The sequence below is a fragment of the Macaca fascicularis genome, chromosome 20, assembly GCF_037993035.2.
Source record: "Macaca fascicularis isolate 582-1 chromosome 20, T2T-MFA8v1.1".
Taxonomy (NCBI): domain Eukaryota; kingdom Metazoa; phylum Chordata; class Mammalia; order Primates; family Cercopithecidae; genus Macaca; species Macaca fascicularis.
This window is the reverse complement of record NC_088394.1, coordinates 22630892-22648384: the sequence shown is the minus strand read 5'-3', so window position 1 is coordinate 22648384 and position 17493 is coordinate 22630892. Positions and strand designations below refer to the sequence as shown.

Below are 17493 nucleotides of genomic sequence, written 5' to 3'. Positions count from 1 at the left end.
GGTATCTGTATTCTTTGTAGAGATGGGGCTCTTGCTATGTTGCCCAGGCTGGTCTCAAACTCCTGGGCTCAAGGGATCCTCCCACCGTGGTGTCCAAAGTGCTGGGATTACAGGTGTAAGCCACTGAGCCTGGCCCATTTTTTGGTAACAGATTTTCTTCCTCCCGACTCCTGGGTCTTTATAGCTTGGGGCTAAACCTGTAGCTCCAATCTCAGTGTTTTCTTTTTTTTTTTTTTTTTTTTTGAGACGGAGTCTTGCTCTGTGCCCCAGGCTGGAGTGCAGTGGCGCGATCTCGGCTCACTGCAAGCTCCGCCCCCCCGGGTTCACGCCATTCTCCTGCCTCAGCCTCCCGAGTAGCTGGGACTACAGGCGCCTGCCACCTCGCCCGGCTAATTTTCTTGTATTTTTAGTAGAGACGGGGTTTCACCGTGTTAGCCAGGATGGTCTCGATCTCCTGACCTCGTGATCCGCCCGTCTCGGCCTCCCAAAGTGCTAGGATTACAGGCTTGAGCCACCGCGCCCGGCCGCAATCTCAGTGTTTTCTAAAACATGTCCTCGAAAGCTAAATGGCCAGGTGGGGTTGCCCATGGCACTAGCTGGGAGGTATGAGTACAGAGAGGCAGCTTCTCTTCCAACATGTGGAGGCCAGGGCCGACCAGGGAGCAGACCATGCTACTGTAACAGGAGTGTGGCTCACTGGCACGCCAGTCACTTTCACCATTTTGCAGAGTAAACGTCAACTGTTTCAGCAGAGAATACATTTGAATATACTTAAAGCCAAATAAGACCACAACTGGCAAAGAAATGGCTCTGGGCCCAATTCCAAATGTTGGTTAATCCCCAGTATGAATTAGGCGCATGAAGAATTGGAAGGAAAAAGAGACGCAATTAATTATCAAACTTTAATCAATAGACTAATCTTACAGGATAAACAATAAGACAGCTAGTCAAGGTTACACTTTAAAAAAAAAAATCCAGCAGCGCAAATCTAATAGACTAAATACGTTCATCTCCTCCCAAACAGGCATTTGATTTAAAAACAGAAACGAGAACAGAGCGTACACCACAAGGAAACATGGTACTTACAAATATTGTCAAATAATTCTGCAGAACTCTTTAAGGGAAAAAAAAAAAAAAGGTTCTTAGAAATTGAGAAAGCAGTAGAACCACCCAGCCTGGCAGGTCAATCTACCAGATGTTCTGCACGTGAGAGGGCTCCCAACCACCTGTAACTTCAGAAAGGCTGCCAGGCACTATGATGAAGGAAACAGGTGCCGATCCTAACTGGAGATGCCTTTATCACAAAGCCTTAAGACAAAGGGACCATCCTTTTCCAAGACAACAGGCGTGAACAGAGGCAAGGAGCAAGAGGCGAGGGTTCCCTCAGCAGATGGGTGGAAAGCAAGCCTGCCCTTGCACGGCCCTTGGCACACTCAATCTACCCCCTTTCCCTTCTCTGCCCCTGGCAAAGAAAGGTTGGGCAAGTGCAAGAGCCCAGAACGGCTCCTCCAGGCACATGGTTAAAGTAAGAGTAAGAGGAAAACGAGCCCCTTCTGGGTGAAATATGGCAACTTTTCTGAAACATGGCAATGAGGCAGAGTTAATCTCTTTGGCCCTCATTAGGTAAAGCAGCAACTAAGGAGCCTACTCAGGGCCTCACGTGGGCCCCTTCTATGCCCACAAGAAAGTGCATCCTTAGCTCAGTTCAACATTTAAAAAGAGCTAACGCTACTTGCAAAAGGCCCATCATGGATTCAAACACTTAATACCAAAGAGGTCCAGCAACTCGCGAGTCTGTCTGCGTTCTGTGATCTGAAGCAGAGCTGAGGGGGCCTGGCTCACAGGGTCATGTTCTTCTGCCAAGGCGCCTCAGGGAGCGAAAGAAAAGCGTGATGATGTCTGTGAGCCAGAACCTGCAGGAGGACCACTGGTACAGATTCTAGAAGACAAAGAAGCCCTCAGGGGGCTCTGAGAGGTGTTCAGTGTGTAAGAGATGACCACCCCCTCCATCTCTGGCTTCCAGTCAATGCTGTTATGGTCACTCTCCGGAAACCAGCTCTTCCTTTATCCACCTGCACGCCCCCTGCCACAGTGAGGGAAAGATCTGCTCCCTCTGACAGTGAGGAAACTGTATAGAAATTATCCTGAGGAAAAAAAAACCACTGTGACGCTACCTAAGAGAAAGAGTATTTCAATTTGCTTACACAGATTTAGTCAGTACACTCCAGACTGTAAGAAATGTATGAAGAGACTGCCCACGGAACTCAATGACTGAACAGTGAATACTACTGTGACCCAGACACGATCGAAAACACTTCTCCCAGTGGCTTCTGGTGTTATGTCTGCTCTCCCGAGAGCTTCCAGCAAGGTCTTCCATGCAGACAGGGTGAGGAGCCACACAGCTCAAGATTGCTGAAGCTGATTTAGTAAGCTCTGTAAAGCAATACTCAAACAGCTCCATACGAAAAGGTGTCATTTACATTATTATTTATATATAGTATCTCGAAGTAAGGAAAAAAGCACCATTTTACTGAAAATAAAAACACTCACGCAGGCTTTGGTCCTCCTGAAACGACACCAGCCTGAGTGAGAAGCAGTTGGCCCTTGGGCAGCAGGGAGATGATGGAAACGCTTGCTGTCACTGGCAAGAGGGGAGGCCAAGTGGCCTGGCGAGCCACAAGAATGGGGCAATAAGGGGAGCAAGTGAAGAGGCCTCCAAGAGCAGCCAGGCCAGCCTGGGGACGGAGCCGCCTGCTCTGAGAGATCGAAAGTAGGTGTGCGGCACTGTCAGGACAAGTCTCTAGGACTGGGGCATTGGCAAACAAAAGGGGCAGTGTCTGACCCGAGATGACGGTCTACTTAATGCATCTCATTTTCCCCGAAACCTGTCACCTGCAGACAGAGGCTTGGACAAGTAGCTCAGATGCACTCTTTTCCTCAGGAACTGCAGGCCGACAAGGACAGAAAAGCTGCAATGACTGCTCCTTTCTCAAGGGATGAAAAACAGGCTGTTTCTTGGATGCTGCACTTCACAAATGTACTAATTGCCCCCAAAAAAGCAAAGAGTAGATTTTCCTGCCTAGATGCATCACTTGGCATTGAACACACCATGGAAAGCAAGAGTCTATGTGGGCTGGATTCCTGAACTACAGCTTAGAAGGGAAGGGCGTACAATATCATCATTAACTGGCTCACAAGAAATAGTCATCTTGGGCGAACACATGCTAATACGTTTCACAGAACGAGGGATGACAGCCTAGAATCCAAAATGTGACGTTTGGAACATTTCTCGCCAAACCTTACTATGAGAGCCTGCAACCAGTGAGAGGAGAACTGCAAAGACAGCAGCAGAGAAACAGCAAACAGCACAAAGGAGATCATTTACCAAGAGACTTTCCCTCCTTTCAGAGGCAACCAAGCCAGACGGAGATGACAGAAGTTCACGTGTACAAAGAACAGAAGGGCAGAAGGGCTAAAACCAGAAGAGGGTGAGCTAATCATGAAAGCAATTTATCCCATTTTTGTTGTTCAATAGCATTGGCCAACCTGCTAGGGTCAGATGTCTTCTTGAGAAAGGCAGCATCTCTGAACCTGGGATAAAGGACACTTGAACTGAATGCATGAGCAGAAGGACCCAATGGAGAAGCATAATTGAAATCATCCTTGGACTGCTTAAGAATTTCTTGAAAACTTCCAAAGAAAGAAGTTTATATCTGGATCTGCAGCGATACGGCTGTATAGTCTATCTTCTACCTGGCTCCTCCTGGAAGAGGCCTTTGTCTGCTTGGGAGCTGGGGTTTTTGAGTGGTACAGCCCAGGCACAACCATGCCAGGCTGGGCCTCTAGGCCAAGCTCAGAGAGGGGTGCAGACAATCATCCAATCGGCAATGGAACTCCTCGGAGATGGGGCCCAAAGGGCAAGACGTTTAAACAGGAGCCACTGGGAGATACTCTGCTGCTCAACGAACACCACAGCAAGTGTGAGAGCTCCCTGCCCAAGACCGAGCAGCTCTTCCTCTCCCACCGTGCGTTCACAGGCAGCAGCAGCACGGCGGGAGGGAGCCCAGGAAAGGAAGCGTTGATGAGGTACCAAAAGAGGAACTGACATCTTTGGGTTCTTAAAACAAAAACTCAAATCGAGGAAGCGAGAGAATGAAAAAGGGAAAGAATTAAATCTGAATCAATGGACAGAAATATATGGCTTACTAACCCCCCTCCATTTTGCATACAATTTTATACAAAAAAGGAAAAAAAAAACACCCCAACTCATTGCAATGCAGTCCAAATGTTTGCAACCAAAGATGTATGAAAATATTTCAATTGAAACCGCTTTTTAAAAAAAAAAAAAAAAAAAAGCTTTTGATCATTCCCTTGTCAACATAATTGGCAGATCTACTCTCAAACACACTTAAGAGTATTCCACACAACATGTTCGGAATTCAGATTTATTGATTTCCATCGTATTGAGTTTAAAAATGGTATGAAGCTGACTACAAGAAAGGGAACTGGTCATTTTAAGTTAAAATTAAGCTAATGGTGAAAGTACATCACCTCTGGCTTCAGTCACCACATCACCTCAGACTGAATATAGATTTTTTGTGAACAAAGTTCCAGAACTCTGAAATCCAGGGATGCTGCAGGCCTCTCCCGGCAATGTCCTTCACTTTGGGTCAGTCTCCTGGGCCAGAGGTGAAAGTGCTTTCAAAAATACTGCCATTTCCCCAGCACAGTGTCTTTGATTGCATCCACATATTGAGTTGGAACCCAGTACACCCAGTAGTAAGAGGCTTCCGTGGGTCCCAACTGAAATGCCTGGAAGGGAAAAAGGAAAACCAAGCGGTACTTCAGAGGTCAGGAGACCAATCAGGCAGGACAAACATGGGGGAGGGTTGGGATATGAGTTAATTAAAAAGGGAAGAAAAACCAAACAGAACTTTGCACGTGGGGAGCGTTCTCCCAACCAAAAGCAAAAACAGGCAGGGTAAGGGTTAAGCTGAGCCAACCCTAAAGCAGTGGTTCTCAAACCTAAGTGGTCATCAGAGCCATCTAGAGGGCTTGTTGGAACACAGATCAGCAGGCTCCACCGCTGTGAAGTTTCTAATTTGGGGAGGTCTGGGGTGGGGCCTGAGAAACTAGCAAGCTCCCAGGTGATGCAACACTACTGATCCAGGGACCACAGTTTGAGAAACACTGCCCTAGAAAACCTGTCACACATGCTCAAGAAAACAGGTATGAATGTTCATTGCAGCACTGTCTGAAACCACAAACACCTGGCAACAACCTACATATCCATCAGTAAGGGAATGTAGAATTCAAAGTGACAAGGCTTAATCACACCAATACTGGAGTTCTTTTTAAAGAGGTATCAACTGGGTCCATATGGATCTACAGTTAATACTGACAGATTCTTATGTTGAACCAAAGAAAAGCAAGTTGTACCACAATACATGATACCATTTATGAAAACTGGAAGCACAAAACAATACTCCATCTTGTTCGTGGATACACGTGTAAATAAAAGAATGGATAGATGGGAAGGACGCACGTGACACATGACGATGGTAATGGGGGGGGGAGACAGTGGGGCCATCATTGCTGTGAATAAACTTTATTTCTTTTATTTAAAAAAAAAAATTAAAGCAAATTACAAAATATTTATAATTGCCACTTCTCAGTGTCGGATATATGGGCTTGTGACAGTTATTCTTTTTCTTTTCTGTATTTTATTTGTATTTTTTCTGAGCTGGAGTCTCGCTCTGTTGCCCAGGCTGGAGTGCAGCGGTGCAATCTCAGCTCACTGCAACCTCCGCCTCCCACGTTCAAGCGATTCTCCTCCCTTAGCCTCCCAAGTAGCTGGGATTACAGGTGCACGCCACCACGCCCGGCTAATTTTTCTATTTTCAGTAGAGACAGGGTTTCACCATGTTGGCCAGGCTGGTCTTGAACTCCTGACCTCAAGTGATTCACCTGCCTCGGCCTCCCAAAGTGCTGGGATTACAGGTGTGAGCCACTGCGCCCAGCCTCTTTTCTGTATTTTAAAAACATTTCTCTAAAAATGAAAAAGCACAGCCACAGTTTTCCAACTGTGAATGATGACATGTTAATTTAGTTAAAGAAATGGCATCTGCACAAAGAGATAACTACATACTTTCATTAGGACAAAGGTAAAGGTGTTTGGAAGAGAGAAGGGGGCTATCAGAGCTATCCTCTGCCGGAAATAACTCGAGAGAAATGAACTTTTCAATGAAATACTAAGTCATTACCCATCCACACCAACTCCTCCAAAGAAGTCCAAAACAGTCCACTCAACTTCCTTGTACTTCCTACCACCAGGCCGCTTGAAAACTCAGGCTACAAACCCTATAGGGTGCGACTGGTAACACAAATTATTCAAAAAGGAGTGATGGAGCCCAGTTAAAAATATTCAACTCCAACTTTTTTTCTTTCTTTCTTTTTTTTTTCTTTCTTTGCGCCTGGCCCAACTGTTAAAACAGAAAAAAATCACCAACCAGGGCAAACCAATCTGTTTGCAATCTTTATAATAAAGACTACAGACAGAGGGCTGGGCACAGTGGTTTACGCCTGTAACCCCAGCACTTTGGGAGGCTGAGGCGGGCAGATCACGAGATCAAGAGATTGAGACCATCTTGGCCAACATGGTGAAACCCCGTCTCTACTAAAAAGACAAAAATTAGCTGGGTGTGATGGCGTGCGCCTATAGTCCCAGCTACTCGGGAGGCTGAGGCAGGAGAATCGCTTGAACCTGGGAGGCAGAGGATGCAGTGAGCCGAGATAGTGCTACTGCACTCCAGCCTGGTGACAGAGCAAGGTTCTGTCTCCAAAAAAAAAAAAAGACCACAGAAAGAGTAGGGTGGAAGGGCTGCCGGGGGCCTGAGAGAAGCCCCAGTGACATCATCATCACTTCCAGAAGACAAAACCCCAGGAACCCCACAGCCTAGGGACTGCACTCCCAGCTACGGCCTTGCTACAGCAGCACTGGGCAGGATGCCGACAGGGCTGCCTCCCTTGTCCACCATACTTTAAGCCGCTTTGGTTTTTTTTCTATAGCAAGAGGATCTTCCAACACCTCTCTCTGCCTGGGACTTGGTACCCCAATCCACAGGCCAAACCACTAGTTCCTTCTTCCCGGGATGGGGCGGATGTGGCTTCATCACTATGGAATGGACACTGAAAGGCCTGCCTCCTTGGATGAACAATGGCAGGAGGCCCCACCCTCACACTACAGCTGCTCAGGCCAGGACCCTGATGGGCAACGGCAGAATCAACTTCGTTGTCAATGTGGCCCCTCCAAAGAGCGCTGGGAAAATTTTGGAAACTTTGCCCAAGCTGCTCATTTTACGGGAGGAATGAATTTTTTGCTTTGTTCTGCAGACTTGCGGACCATGTCCAAACATTCTGTCTTCCTGCAGGAAGCCTGCTCTCTGCAGAGTGGCCTCTATGCAGAATAGATGCTCCACAGAGCCTGTCCTCCCCACAAGGCCCTCAGCCACTGGGCCTGGCAAGAGCGGCATCATTATTACAGAAAAGAGGCTGCCTGGTGCCCTCACCAACACCAAGGCTGGGGCAAGTCTTGTTTTATACGCAAGACAAAACTTATAATGAAAATCCACCAGCCATTCCTCCTCTTTATATTTGTTTTCCTGATCTAGAAACAACACATGACAAGAGGGAGGCAAAAGAGACTTTTCTAAAAGAGGTAAGAGAAAATACATCCCCTTTAAACCGATGGAAGGTGTGTGTTGGGGGGTACAAAATAAACAGAACTAGGAATAGAGGCCATGGATTAAGTTCGAAGTAGATGAAAAAAACATGAGGATCTTAGAAAAGTGCATCTTCTGGAGACTGAGTTTGCTTCCATTAAACATGCTCAGTTAAAACTGTTTCCTGCCAGGTGAAGCAGGAGTCTAGTGAGAGGCTGGACTCAGCCAGCGCTACTTACCATCATGTGGTAGTCTTCATGTCCTTCGATAGGTTCACTGACCACATTTTTTATGGAGCCCATGGGCAATTTCTCAGTCCGCTCTAAGTTGAGAGGGATTACAGTGATTATTCAAAGGCCCTCCTGTTCTAACTCCTCTGACTCAGCAGTCCCTCATCAGGTCTGGTGGCTGTGGGATCTACGGTAAACTTAAGTGACTGGCACCATGCACTCAGGGGACAACATGACAGGGTCTTCTGACCAGTGCACGTAAGGCCTTGTGTGGGAGCTGGGAACTCCGCAGGAGCAAGTGGGAAACTGGGTTTGGCAATGGTATAGTAAAGGTCTCTGAGGGCAGAGATGTATCTTCCCTGGGATTACTTTTTAAAGTCTGATGGTTAATAAATATCCAAGAAAGGCCAGGCACAGTGGCTCACACCTGTAATCCTAACATTTTGGGAGTTAGGATTTGGCCGAGGCAGGTGGATCACCTGAGATCAGGAGTTCGAGACCAGCCTGGCCAAAATGGTGAAACCCCGTCTCTACTAAAAATACAAAAAATTAGCCAGGCTTGGTGGTGGGCGCCTATAATCCCAGCTACTCGGGAGGCAGAGGCAGGAGAATCGCTTGAACCTGGGGGGCGGAGGTTGCAGTGAGCCGAGATGGTGCCACTTCACCCTGGGCCAAAAAGCGAAACTCCGTCTCAACAAAAAAACAATAAAAAATAAATAAATAAATAAATACCCAAGAAATTCCTTTGTAACCTTATGCAAGCCCGGCATTGGCTAAAGTATTGGGCAGTGGGGAGAGTCAAAAGGCCTACAAACAGAGGAAACACATTCTCCTGTGGCTCTCACAAGGGCAGGGGACTGCCTGGGTTTTAGGGCTAGATTCTATACCACGACCCTGCTTCCTTCTCCCGCCTCCCTCCTCAAGTCCTCCCCACTCCATATTCACACACTTTTATGAAGTTCTCTTAAAACATTTATAACCTCTTATGATTAACACTTGAGATACCACTGGTCACATGGGGTCAGAAGACATTGAGGTGAGTTTAAGAGGATGGCAGGTAAGAGAGGGGGGCAGCAACGGATGCCTGGAGTGAGATGACACTGCCGGGAGTGAGCCAAGTGAAGCGGAACTGGGTGAGGTCAGGGGGAGGCGTGGTGCACCTGCACAACAGGACACAGCCACCCCAGAGCAGCAGACACCTCAGGGACCGGGGCGCGGGGGGAGGCGGGCGGGGAGGCTCAGCAAACAGCTAAACCAAGTGGAAAAAAACTTGTAGCCTTTGCAGAAAGAAAAATCTGGAAAGGTAGAGTCTAAAAATAGGTAAGTTGGCCAAACAGACTAGGAATTGAGACCACGGTTCTGGTCTAGTTGGGGACTTAAGACATTTTACTGCAGTTCTGTGGGCCTCAGTCTCTGAAAACTGGGGGCTGGGGAGAAGGAACCTGAAGATGTTCATTTAGGTTTGGACTTCTAGCGGCTCTACAACAGTGGGCCCTAAAGCAGGACCTGGGCAGCAGTTGTCTTTAAGATGGAAACTTTTAAAACACCTTTCATCCTGAAATGTCTGGAGATATCACAAAAATATACAACAGATTTCTGGCTTCTCTTGAAAACTCCGAAAATTGGGCAATTCTGGACATATACTCCTGATCACTACATCAGACCTTCAGCCAGATTCAACTTTCCTACAAGCAGGGCACATGCTCTTCCCCAGCGGCTTCCGGTTTCCTGCCTGGAGCTTGTTCTCATTCTTTTGAGGCTGTTAGCACTGCCTCCTCCTACACAAGCTAGCAGAATTTAGTCAAGAGTAGCAGCCCTTAAGGGTCACTTACTCAGCAAAACGCCCCATGGAGAGGCCAACTCGCTGCTGGGATGGTCATTCCATAGCCGCTTCTTCTTGCCAGCAGAAAGACGAAGCCAGTGGCTAGTAGCCAACTCCCAGAACAAGCTGTCCTCTTATGAGTGCTTATGACACTAAGGTGACAGGACTCCTGGGCAAGTGGGAAGAGTGCCTGCCCCTTGGGCTCCAGAGGTACAGTGCTATGGGTGGGAATGAAAATCTTAGCCTTGTTCAACCCTAGAAAACATGACTAGTTCATGTCCTTGACAGGGCTGGTGAGTAAGGAGGTTTTCAAGGGCTCAGAAGCCCCAACATATTGAGCTTCTTCTAGAGTTCTGCCTTTAGGCCAAAGCAGGAAGGCAGCTGCTCCTACTAGCAAAAAGAAAACTCCAATACAGGGTCAGGAAGTTCTTGTTCTATCAGTTCCTACAGTTATGATGTGTTCCCTATACAAACTTCCTGACACAGAAATATTCCCCGAGGAACCAACGAGCACTTACAGACTTAGTTCCCATCCAGACTTCTCTGCCCGCACCTATCCTCATGGCAGGGTCTTTCCAGATCAGCCTTAGCAACTGCCTTCAGTGAGGCTGCCCACAAGCAAAAGTAGAGGTCCAGCAAGAGACAGGAAGTCTATGCACTTCAGCAAGTGAATGCGATGGGACAGAACTAAGCAAAATCACCTGCAAAGTCGACAGAGGCTGGGCAGCTAACTACTGACAAGGGGAAGATGGACAGGCTCTGCAGAAGAGAATGATGTAGCAGAGGGTTCAAAGGCCCTTACAAAAACTGGGGGGAACCCTCAGATATTCTGCAAAACTTGCTTTGACCATGCAGTTAGAGTTGAATGTGAAATGAAGAAAACAGCGAGTTATCATAAAATTGACAGAAAACTCAAGCATTTTTGGCATTTCAATTTTTGCTCATTTTAACAATCAGTATAGGGTTGAACACTGATTTTTGTGTTTTAGATGATTAAAAACTCTCTCTCCCCACCACCCCTGCCCCGATTATTCTTCATAAAACTTGGTTCCATGTTAAGTGGAGTCTCACTAAATGGTCTGTCCCTGAAACCAGTGAACGTCAGATGATGGGACCCCCTATACTTCTCTTTAGCATTTACCTCGAACACTGAATACCTACAGTGCTGGCCAGAAACAGGTGATTTAGGCATGTTCGGTTCCCTCCAGGAATCTAACAGGGGGACAGACAAGTCAGAGAGTAATGAGTGCTCTGGGGATATAAACGAAGCGCTCTATGAACAGAAGCGGCAGCAAGTCATTTGGAGGGTGGGGGGTGAATCAAGGAAGGCTTCATTCGGAGAGAACATTTAAGTAGGGCCTTGGAAGATTTTATTAATAACAAGGAATGGGAAGAAGGCATTCCGGGTAAGGGCACAGCATGAGCAAAGACAAGGAGCTGTGCAAAGCACACTGGGAGTTTCACAGAAAGATGCGGCTGAAATACACAGGGGACCACAGGGCAAACGGGCCTGAAGCTGGAACCAAAATTTAAGGCCCAGTGCTGAGAACACTGAACGCTATGGTTACGCATTTGAATGTGTCCTTAGAGCCAAAGGTCCTTGAGCACAGGTACCCAGGATAAAAAGCAGTAGGTAAGATGGACAGGACAGAAGAAAACACAGATGCGGCAGTGAAACAGGGTAACTTGCTTTTAACAGACCAAATGTGAAGATGCTTGGGAACTTTAACTGGCACAACAGTGTGGCAAAGAAAGGGACAGACAGTTCTGCAGTGTAACTGACAAGACTTTGTAAACATCTGGGGGAAGGAAGAGGGAGGACAGTCAGAGACACTTCCCGGCAAACAGCAAGGCTGATCCAGACACCGTGCATAGGCGAGGGTGGGGCAGGCGGAGGGCAACGAGGCGGGGAGGGGCAGGCAGATTCCTAGGCAGCAGTGAGGAAAACTTCACCTACTATAGGGTCAAACTCTGACCTACAGGGGCCAGGCAGGTGACAAATGAACAAAGCTGGCTACTTCTGAGATAAATGGGACCGTGAGGACTGTAGCATGGCCCACTGGAAACCACTACTCGGCTCTCGTGGATCGATGCCATGTGAGAATGCAGGCCCCAAAGGACCAGATCATTTGATTTTTCAAGAGAAGCCAAAAAATTAAAAAAAAAAAAAATTCAGATTAAGTGAAATCTCTCAATTTTTACAGATTGCGTGTCATCCCACAAAACCTTTTTCTGTGGACCAGATTTGGCCTTTGAGCCATGTGTTTGGGGCCTCTGAATCTGTGTGCAACTGAAGAGCCAATGTTTGGTGGATCAGCCCTGGGATCAGAATGAAAACAATGAGGGAAAAGGGTCCAAACAAAAGGTGAGCGTCTAAAAGCAAATTTAAAAGCCAGAAGCACGCAAAGCACAGTGGAGAGAGAGAGGTTTCAGAAGGAGGGGTGGAATCGTACTCTACAACGTGAGTGCTGCTGGGTGTCAGAGGCAGGCAGTGGGCCAGCAAGGAGGCAAGGAAGAACATACCTTTAGTGCCAATCCACAGCTGGTCTTGTTCTAGTTTAAAGGTGAGTCTCACTTTTCCTCCAGACTTATTGTACATGCCGGACAGTGGTACCGTTGGCAGGCGTTCCTGGAGGCACAAGAGCATGGTAAGAGATGGAGGGACGGTCTGAAAAAAAGAGAAGGGGGCCAAGCGCAGTGGCTCACACCTATAATCCCAGCACATTGGGAGGCCAAGGCGGGTGGACCACCTGAGGTCAGGAGTTCAATACTAGCCTGGGCAACATGGTAGAACCCCGTCTCTACTAAAAATACAAAAATTAGCCACGTGTAGTGGTGCACCCCAGCCTGGGCGACAGAGCAAGACTCTGTCTCAAAAAAAAAAAAGGGAAAAAAGAGAAGGGACAGGATTGGAGGAACCTCAAGTCAGACGGTGGGGTTGGCTCATTTTCAGAATGCTCACAAAGAGATTCGCCTTACCTGGGCACCCTTAACAGATGGCATCACATCTTCGGGTTTTCCTTTATCCAACACTTTCCTGTGTTGCTATAAGTCAGAAGAGAGAATGAAATGACACAGCTGACTACATTTAGTCATGTTACTATTCCTTTGAAAGACAGGATGAAGCAAGCCTTAGTGTTTTGGCTCAAAAGCTTTTAATGACGACAGACTATGGATCCTTTGAAACTATAGCACAGTGTTGTTCAGCAGAACTTTCTGGGAGGACGAAGATGTTCGTACCTGTGCTAGCCACTACCTACTGCTGTGACTATTACGCACTTGAAATGCGGCTACTGTGACTGAGGAACTGAATTCTTAATTTCATTTTAATCAGCCACATGTAGCTAGTTACCATATTAGCTATCAAAGTTCTAGAGCATACGGGATTTCCAGATTGCCCTTCTCCCCTCAAAAAAAACCACCACTTAAATGACTAAACCGTCAAGCTAAAGAGGGCAACAAAGGGTGTTGCTCTCCTAGCAGACAAAAAAATGGCACCCACCTTTTTCAACTTAAACTCCCAGCGAACCCTATAAGATGTTGGTAATCTGTTTAACTGCCTAGAAAGAGCAGTTCTTCAACAAATGGAGACCCAGCCCATCGCTGAAGTTTTCCCCACTGCCCTACCCTTAACTCCAGCTAAACAGGAACCTGGAAGAGCCACCTTTTGGAAAGAAATGATTACTCTATAATCTGACATTAAGAAGCCTCTAAACTCCACCCCTACCAGCCTGCCCCAAGAACCTTGAGGTAGCTCCTTAAGGATTCTAAGTTCAGGCCTCTTAAACAGCTCTCCTGCCTGGCCCACCTGAGTCTTATTTCTTCTCCATCTGTGGCCTTATAGGCACAGCCACTGCTTGGAAAAGCTGGAACTACAGGACAATGAATGGATAGAAGGTAACAATTTAATCAAATGTAAGTACCAGGCAGCCACAAGCCAGCTCAAATCCTCACTGGCATGGTGGGATCCCTCTGGGAGGAATAAACACAGCACTGCCAGACTGTTAGCAAAAATTCACTCCAGACATCAGCCCCAGACCCCTTAATAAGCTGATAAAAAGGCAAGGGACTATATCCCGCTCATTAGGTCATGTGATGCATCATAATTGGCATCAATGAAACACAGCAGCATGGGCTGAAAGTGCAATTCCAGTCACACCTTTCAAGTACCTTTTGAACAAGACTTCCTGTACTGTGGAGAACAGTTCTAGGCCTGTTAAGCTACCATTAGTAAGTAAAAACCTGTATTTAAGAGGCATGTTTTATGCTCCAAGGGTGTGACCAGTGGGACCACTCCTATCTGACGCTCACATTTCACTATTTCATACATGTGGCAGAGGAAAACAGGAATATGAGAAGAAACTCAATTGGTTTCGAGACAGTGCGACCCCATATGTGGGGGTGAAGTCTCCAAATCAACACCTTTTAGATAATTAGACAATATAGGTTTACAACCCCTTATCCGAAACCCTAGCGTTTTGAACTTTAAGGGTTTTCAAAGTCTTATAGAGATAACATTGCTTTAAAATACACAACAATCTTCTCTGTGGAGTCTGGGGCAGCACCTTGTCACCAAAGAGGAAAATTCACACTAATTCTGGTCCTGTTAAGTTTATAAAAACACTTTTCATTTTTAGACTTCTTTGGGGTTTTGGAAGCACACATGAGTGATTACGGATATGTAACACAAACTGTGTCCTTCTCTTACTGTTGGTCATACATCTTAGTGTCTATGGTCACTAAATAATGTTGATTCAAGTCGATCTACTCTACTGTGGACACAGTTGAGAATACCTGTTTTCCTTGGAACGCTAGGAAGAATGATCAGGAGGTTACACAGCAATCAGTAGAATTTGCCAGGTAAAAAGATACCAAGTGATGATTCTTATAACCTGTTCCTTCTACAGTAAAATCATCTCACTTGTCCTCATTCATAAAAGAATGTTAATGGCTATGATGAGCACGAGACAAGGCAGGATCTCTTGCAGCCAAAAGAACAAAGAATGTAAAAAAATCAATCTCCTATTTCACACATCAGGACAAAAAAATAAATAAATAAATCCATCAGTGTAGTTGTCTTCCTACTCAGTTTCATTCAGCTTCCTGAAATGGTCAGTTTTAGAGGAATGTCCGAGAGTTGTTGATTTCCATGCCTAACCAGGCTTGTTGACTTGGGAAAAGCCACAAACCAAAAAGCCAAATGTAAGCACTTGTGCAAAATGAGGGCTTCTAGTTACTGGTATTTTTCTCTGGCACTAAATAGGAGAGAGAAACCCATGTCTGATTCCTTTCAACACATGGTCTGAAGCCTCCCTTTACCAAGGTCTTATCCTAAAGTAGGTAGACTTGAGACACACTGACCCGCCAGATGAGACAAAGTTGCAAATCTCAGGTAGTTGTCACCTCCACTCTGCGGCACCCAACTGCTGTCATAAATTTCCATCATGGGCCCTGTCCAAAAAGGAGCTTATTCTAGGGAGAATATAACCAGCCAAGGCTCGAGAGGACAAAGCCTCAAATTTCTTAGGACCAAGAAGCACAAGATGGACTCACTTTCTGCCTGCAGAGAGGCTCCTTCTTGTTCTCTTCGGCCTTTGCATCCTGCTGCGCAGCATCTTTGGGTGTGTTTACTGCTAAAACATCATTGATGGTGGAGCCAACCACCATGATCTTGGCCCCACTGGTCACTTTTATTTCTCTCAATGTTTTATCCTCGGGGACGAGTCCCTTATACATGACTTTCTGCATGGCAGGCGGGAGACCTTGGGAAAAGGTAGAAGGTGGACAGTGAAAGGAAGGAAGGAAAGAAAAATGTATGGATACTACACAACTCTTTGGTTAACAGACCAAAAAGTGTATACTGACTCCACCACCTATTAGCTTTCTTGGGAGATTTGCAACCTCTGAACCTCAGTTTCTAGAACTGTGGAAGACTTATGAGAGTAGGTCCTTCTATATAGAATTGTTTCAAGGATTAAGAGATGAGACCAATGTGGGGCATTTAGTACGGTGCCTAGCATTCAATAACTGTTCAATAAATATTAGCTCTCATTCTTTCCAAGTTGTTCCTCAGTCATCTAAATCATTCAAATATTAAGTGAGAATCCGCAAGCATCAGAGTTACAGAAGCCGACAGGGACAAAACTCCTGTTCTTAATGGAGTTTACAAGGCTACATGTAGAAAGCTTTAAAAAAAAAAAAAAAAAGTTCAAGGCCAGGAGTGGTGGCTCATGCCTGTAATCCCAGCACTTTGGGAGGCCGAGGCGGGCAGCTAAAATAAACAAACTAGCCCCGCCGGGGTGGGGTGGCGGGCGCCTGTAATCCCAGCCACTCGGGAGGCGGAGGCAGGAGAATCGCTTGAACCTGGGAGGCGGAGGTTGCAGGGAGCCGAGATCGCGCCAGTGCACTCCACCTTGGGCAACAGAGCGAGACTCCGTCTCAAAAAAAAAAAAAAAAAAAAAAGAAAAGAAAAGAAAAAGAAAAGAAATTTCAGATGGTAAAGCACTATAAACAAGGTAAAATCAAGAAACAGAATCAACTGTGAAGAACCAGCATCAAAGTCAATAGCAGTGTTTCCTCAACTTCACTTAGAAGAATTACCTAAGATACTTGCTAAAAATAAATTCCTGGCTACATACCAGACCCACTGAATCAGAACCTCCTGGGAAAGGGCCCGGAAGCTGTAAAACAAGTGCCTTAGGTGATTTTTTAATTAGAGATGTTAGGGCAACATTAATGAGAAACTGGGGTCTAAACGTCAGACTTCGGCTTGAATCCCAGTTCTGCAACTTACTAGCTCTATAAACTTGAGTCTCTTTCCCCAGCTGAGTAATGGGCATCCAATACTCTTCAGAAGACTGCTGTGAGGATGGGGGTGCCTGATGCAAGGAAAGCCACCAGGTGCCTAGCACGGTGCAAGGGCCATCAGGAGGCGGGGTGGGGAAGACTGGCTGTCAGCGCCGCAGGAATTACCTGTAATCGAGTGGATCTTCTGTTTCAGCTCGGAGCCTGTGCTGTCCAGGGGGAACTTCACGTCATGCTTGGTCTTGTTCCAGATGATCTTCAAGTCCACCAGCTCCCTGCCCGCGCCGCCGCCCGCGTCTTCGCCGTTGCTGACCGAGGCCTGGGCTGCGGGGTCCCCAGGGGGCTGGGCCGGGGCCGGCTGCAGGCTACCTCGTGCGGCGCCGGAGTCCTCGGCCGCCGCCCCCGCCGCGGCTTCAGCCTCCACGCAGTTGAGGGGCCGCGCGGGCGCCTCAGTCGCCACGGTCTCGGCCTCCGTGTCCATGCCAGGTTCCTCCATGCCTGCAAGGGGGTTAGGGGGTGGGCGCTTGCCGCGGGCTGGGCTTGGGAACGGATGCTGTCCGGGCGCCGCCGGACCTCCGTTCCCGAGCTGCGCTTCTCCCCCCCGGGCCGGGCCGCATCCACCAGAGGAGCGCCCGCAACCTCAGCCCGGGCCCGGCGCCCGCCACCCCCGCCGCACTCACCATCCGGGGCCCCGGCCGCCGCCATGATGATTGTGTACAACACCCACCGCTCCCGCAGAGGCCGCTGGGAAGAGGCGAGCTGGCTGAGATTGGCCCCCGCAGCAGCCCCTAATCTCTCACAGCCCAGCCGGAAACAGGTGGAGGTTTCTATGGAGACCCGCCTCCTCCGCTTCCCCGGTCCGGCCCCTGCCACGCTTTAGCTTTCCCAAGCCGAAGGGGGCGGGTCCGGGAAATAG

The 17493-nt window shown here is 47.5% G+C and overlaps 1 protein-coding gene across 6 annotated transcripts; it reads right to left on the bottom strand.

Moving 5' to 3' along the window:
• Positions 1-888: 888 nt before the first annotated feature.
• Positions 889-17298, bottom strand: UBFD1 (ubiquitin family domain containing 1). 6 transcript variants are annotated; one of them, XR_001487353.4, is made up of 8 exons: positions 17258-17298; positions 16746-17075; positions 15327-15535; positions 12753-12818; positions 12297-12402; positions 10915-10985; positions 7961-8043; positions 889-4812 (listed from the first exon to the last, which is right to left on the bottom strand). XR_001487353.4 is itself a non-coding variant. In XM_005591465.4 (7 exons), the coding sequence occupies exons 1-7, from the start codon at positions 17280-17282 to the stop codon at positions 4702-4704; spliced, it is 930 nt and encodes a 309-aa protein (XP_005591522.1). In that variant the 5' UTR covers positions 17283-17298; the 3' UTR covers positions 889-4701. The 6 variants fall into 6 exon arrangements, 3 of the variants coding, with proteins under 3 accessions (XP_005591522.1, XP_045238234.1, XP_045238235.1); XR_012429462.1 differs by having other exon boundaries at positions 10935-10985; XM_005591465.4 differs by lacking the exon at positions 10915-10985.
• Between the last annotated feature and the right edge of the window lie 195 nt (positions 17299-17493).

Coding starts and splice junctions, on each gene's coding strand:
- UBFD1 (XM_005591465.4), bottom strand. CDS start 17,282: ATGGCGGCGGCCGGGGCCCCGGATG. Junction 12,819..15,326: donor AGCCTCTCTGCAGGCAGAAA/GTGAGTCCATCT, acceptor TCTGACTTATAG/CAACACAGGAAAGTGTTGGA. Junction 8,044..12,296: donor GCTGTGGATTGGCACTAAAG/GTATGTTCTTCC, acceptor CTCTCAACTTAG/AGCGGACTGAGAAATTGCCC.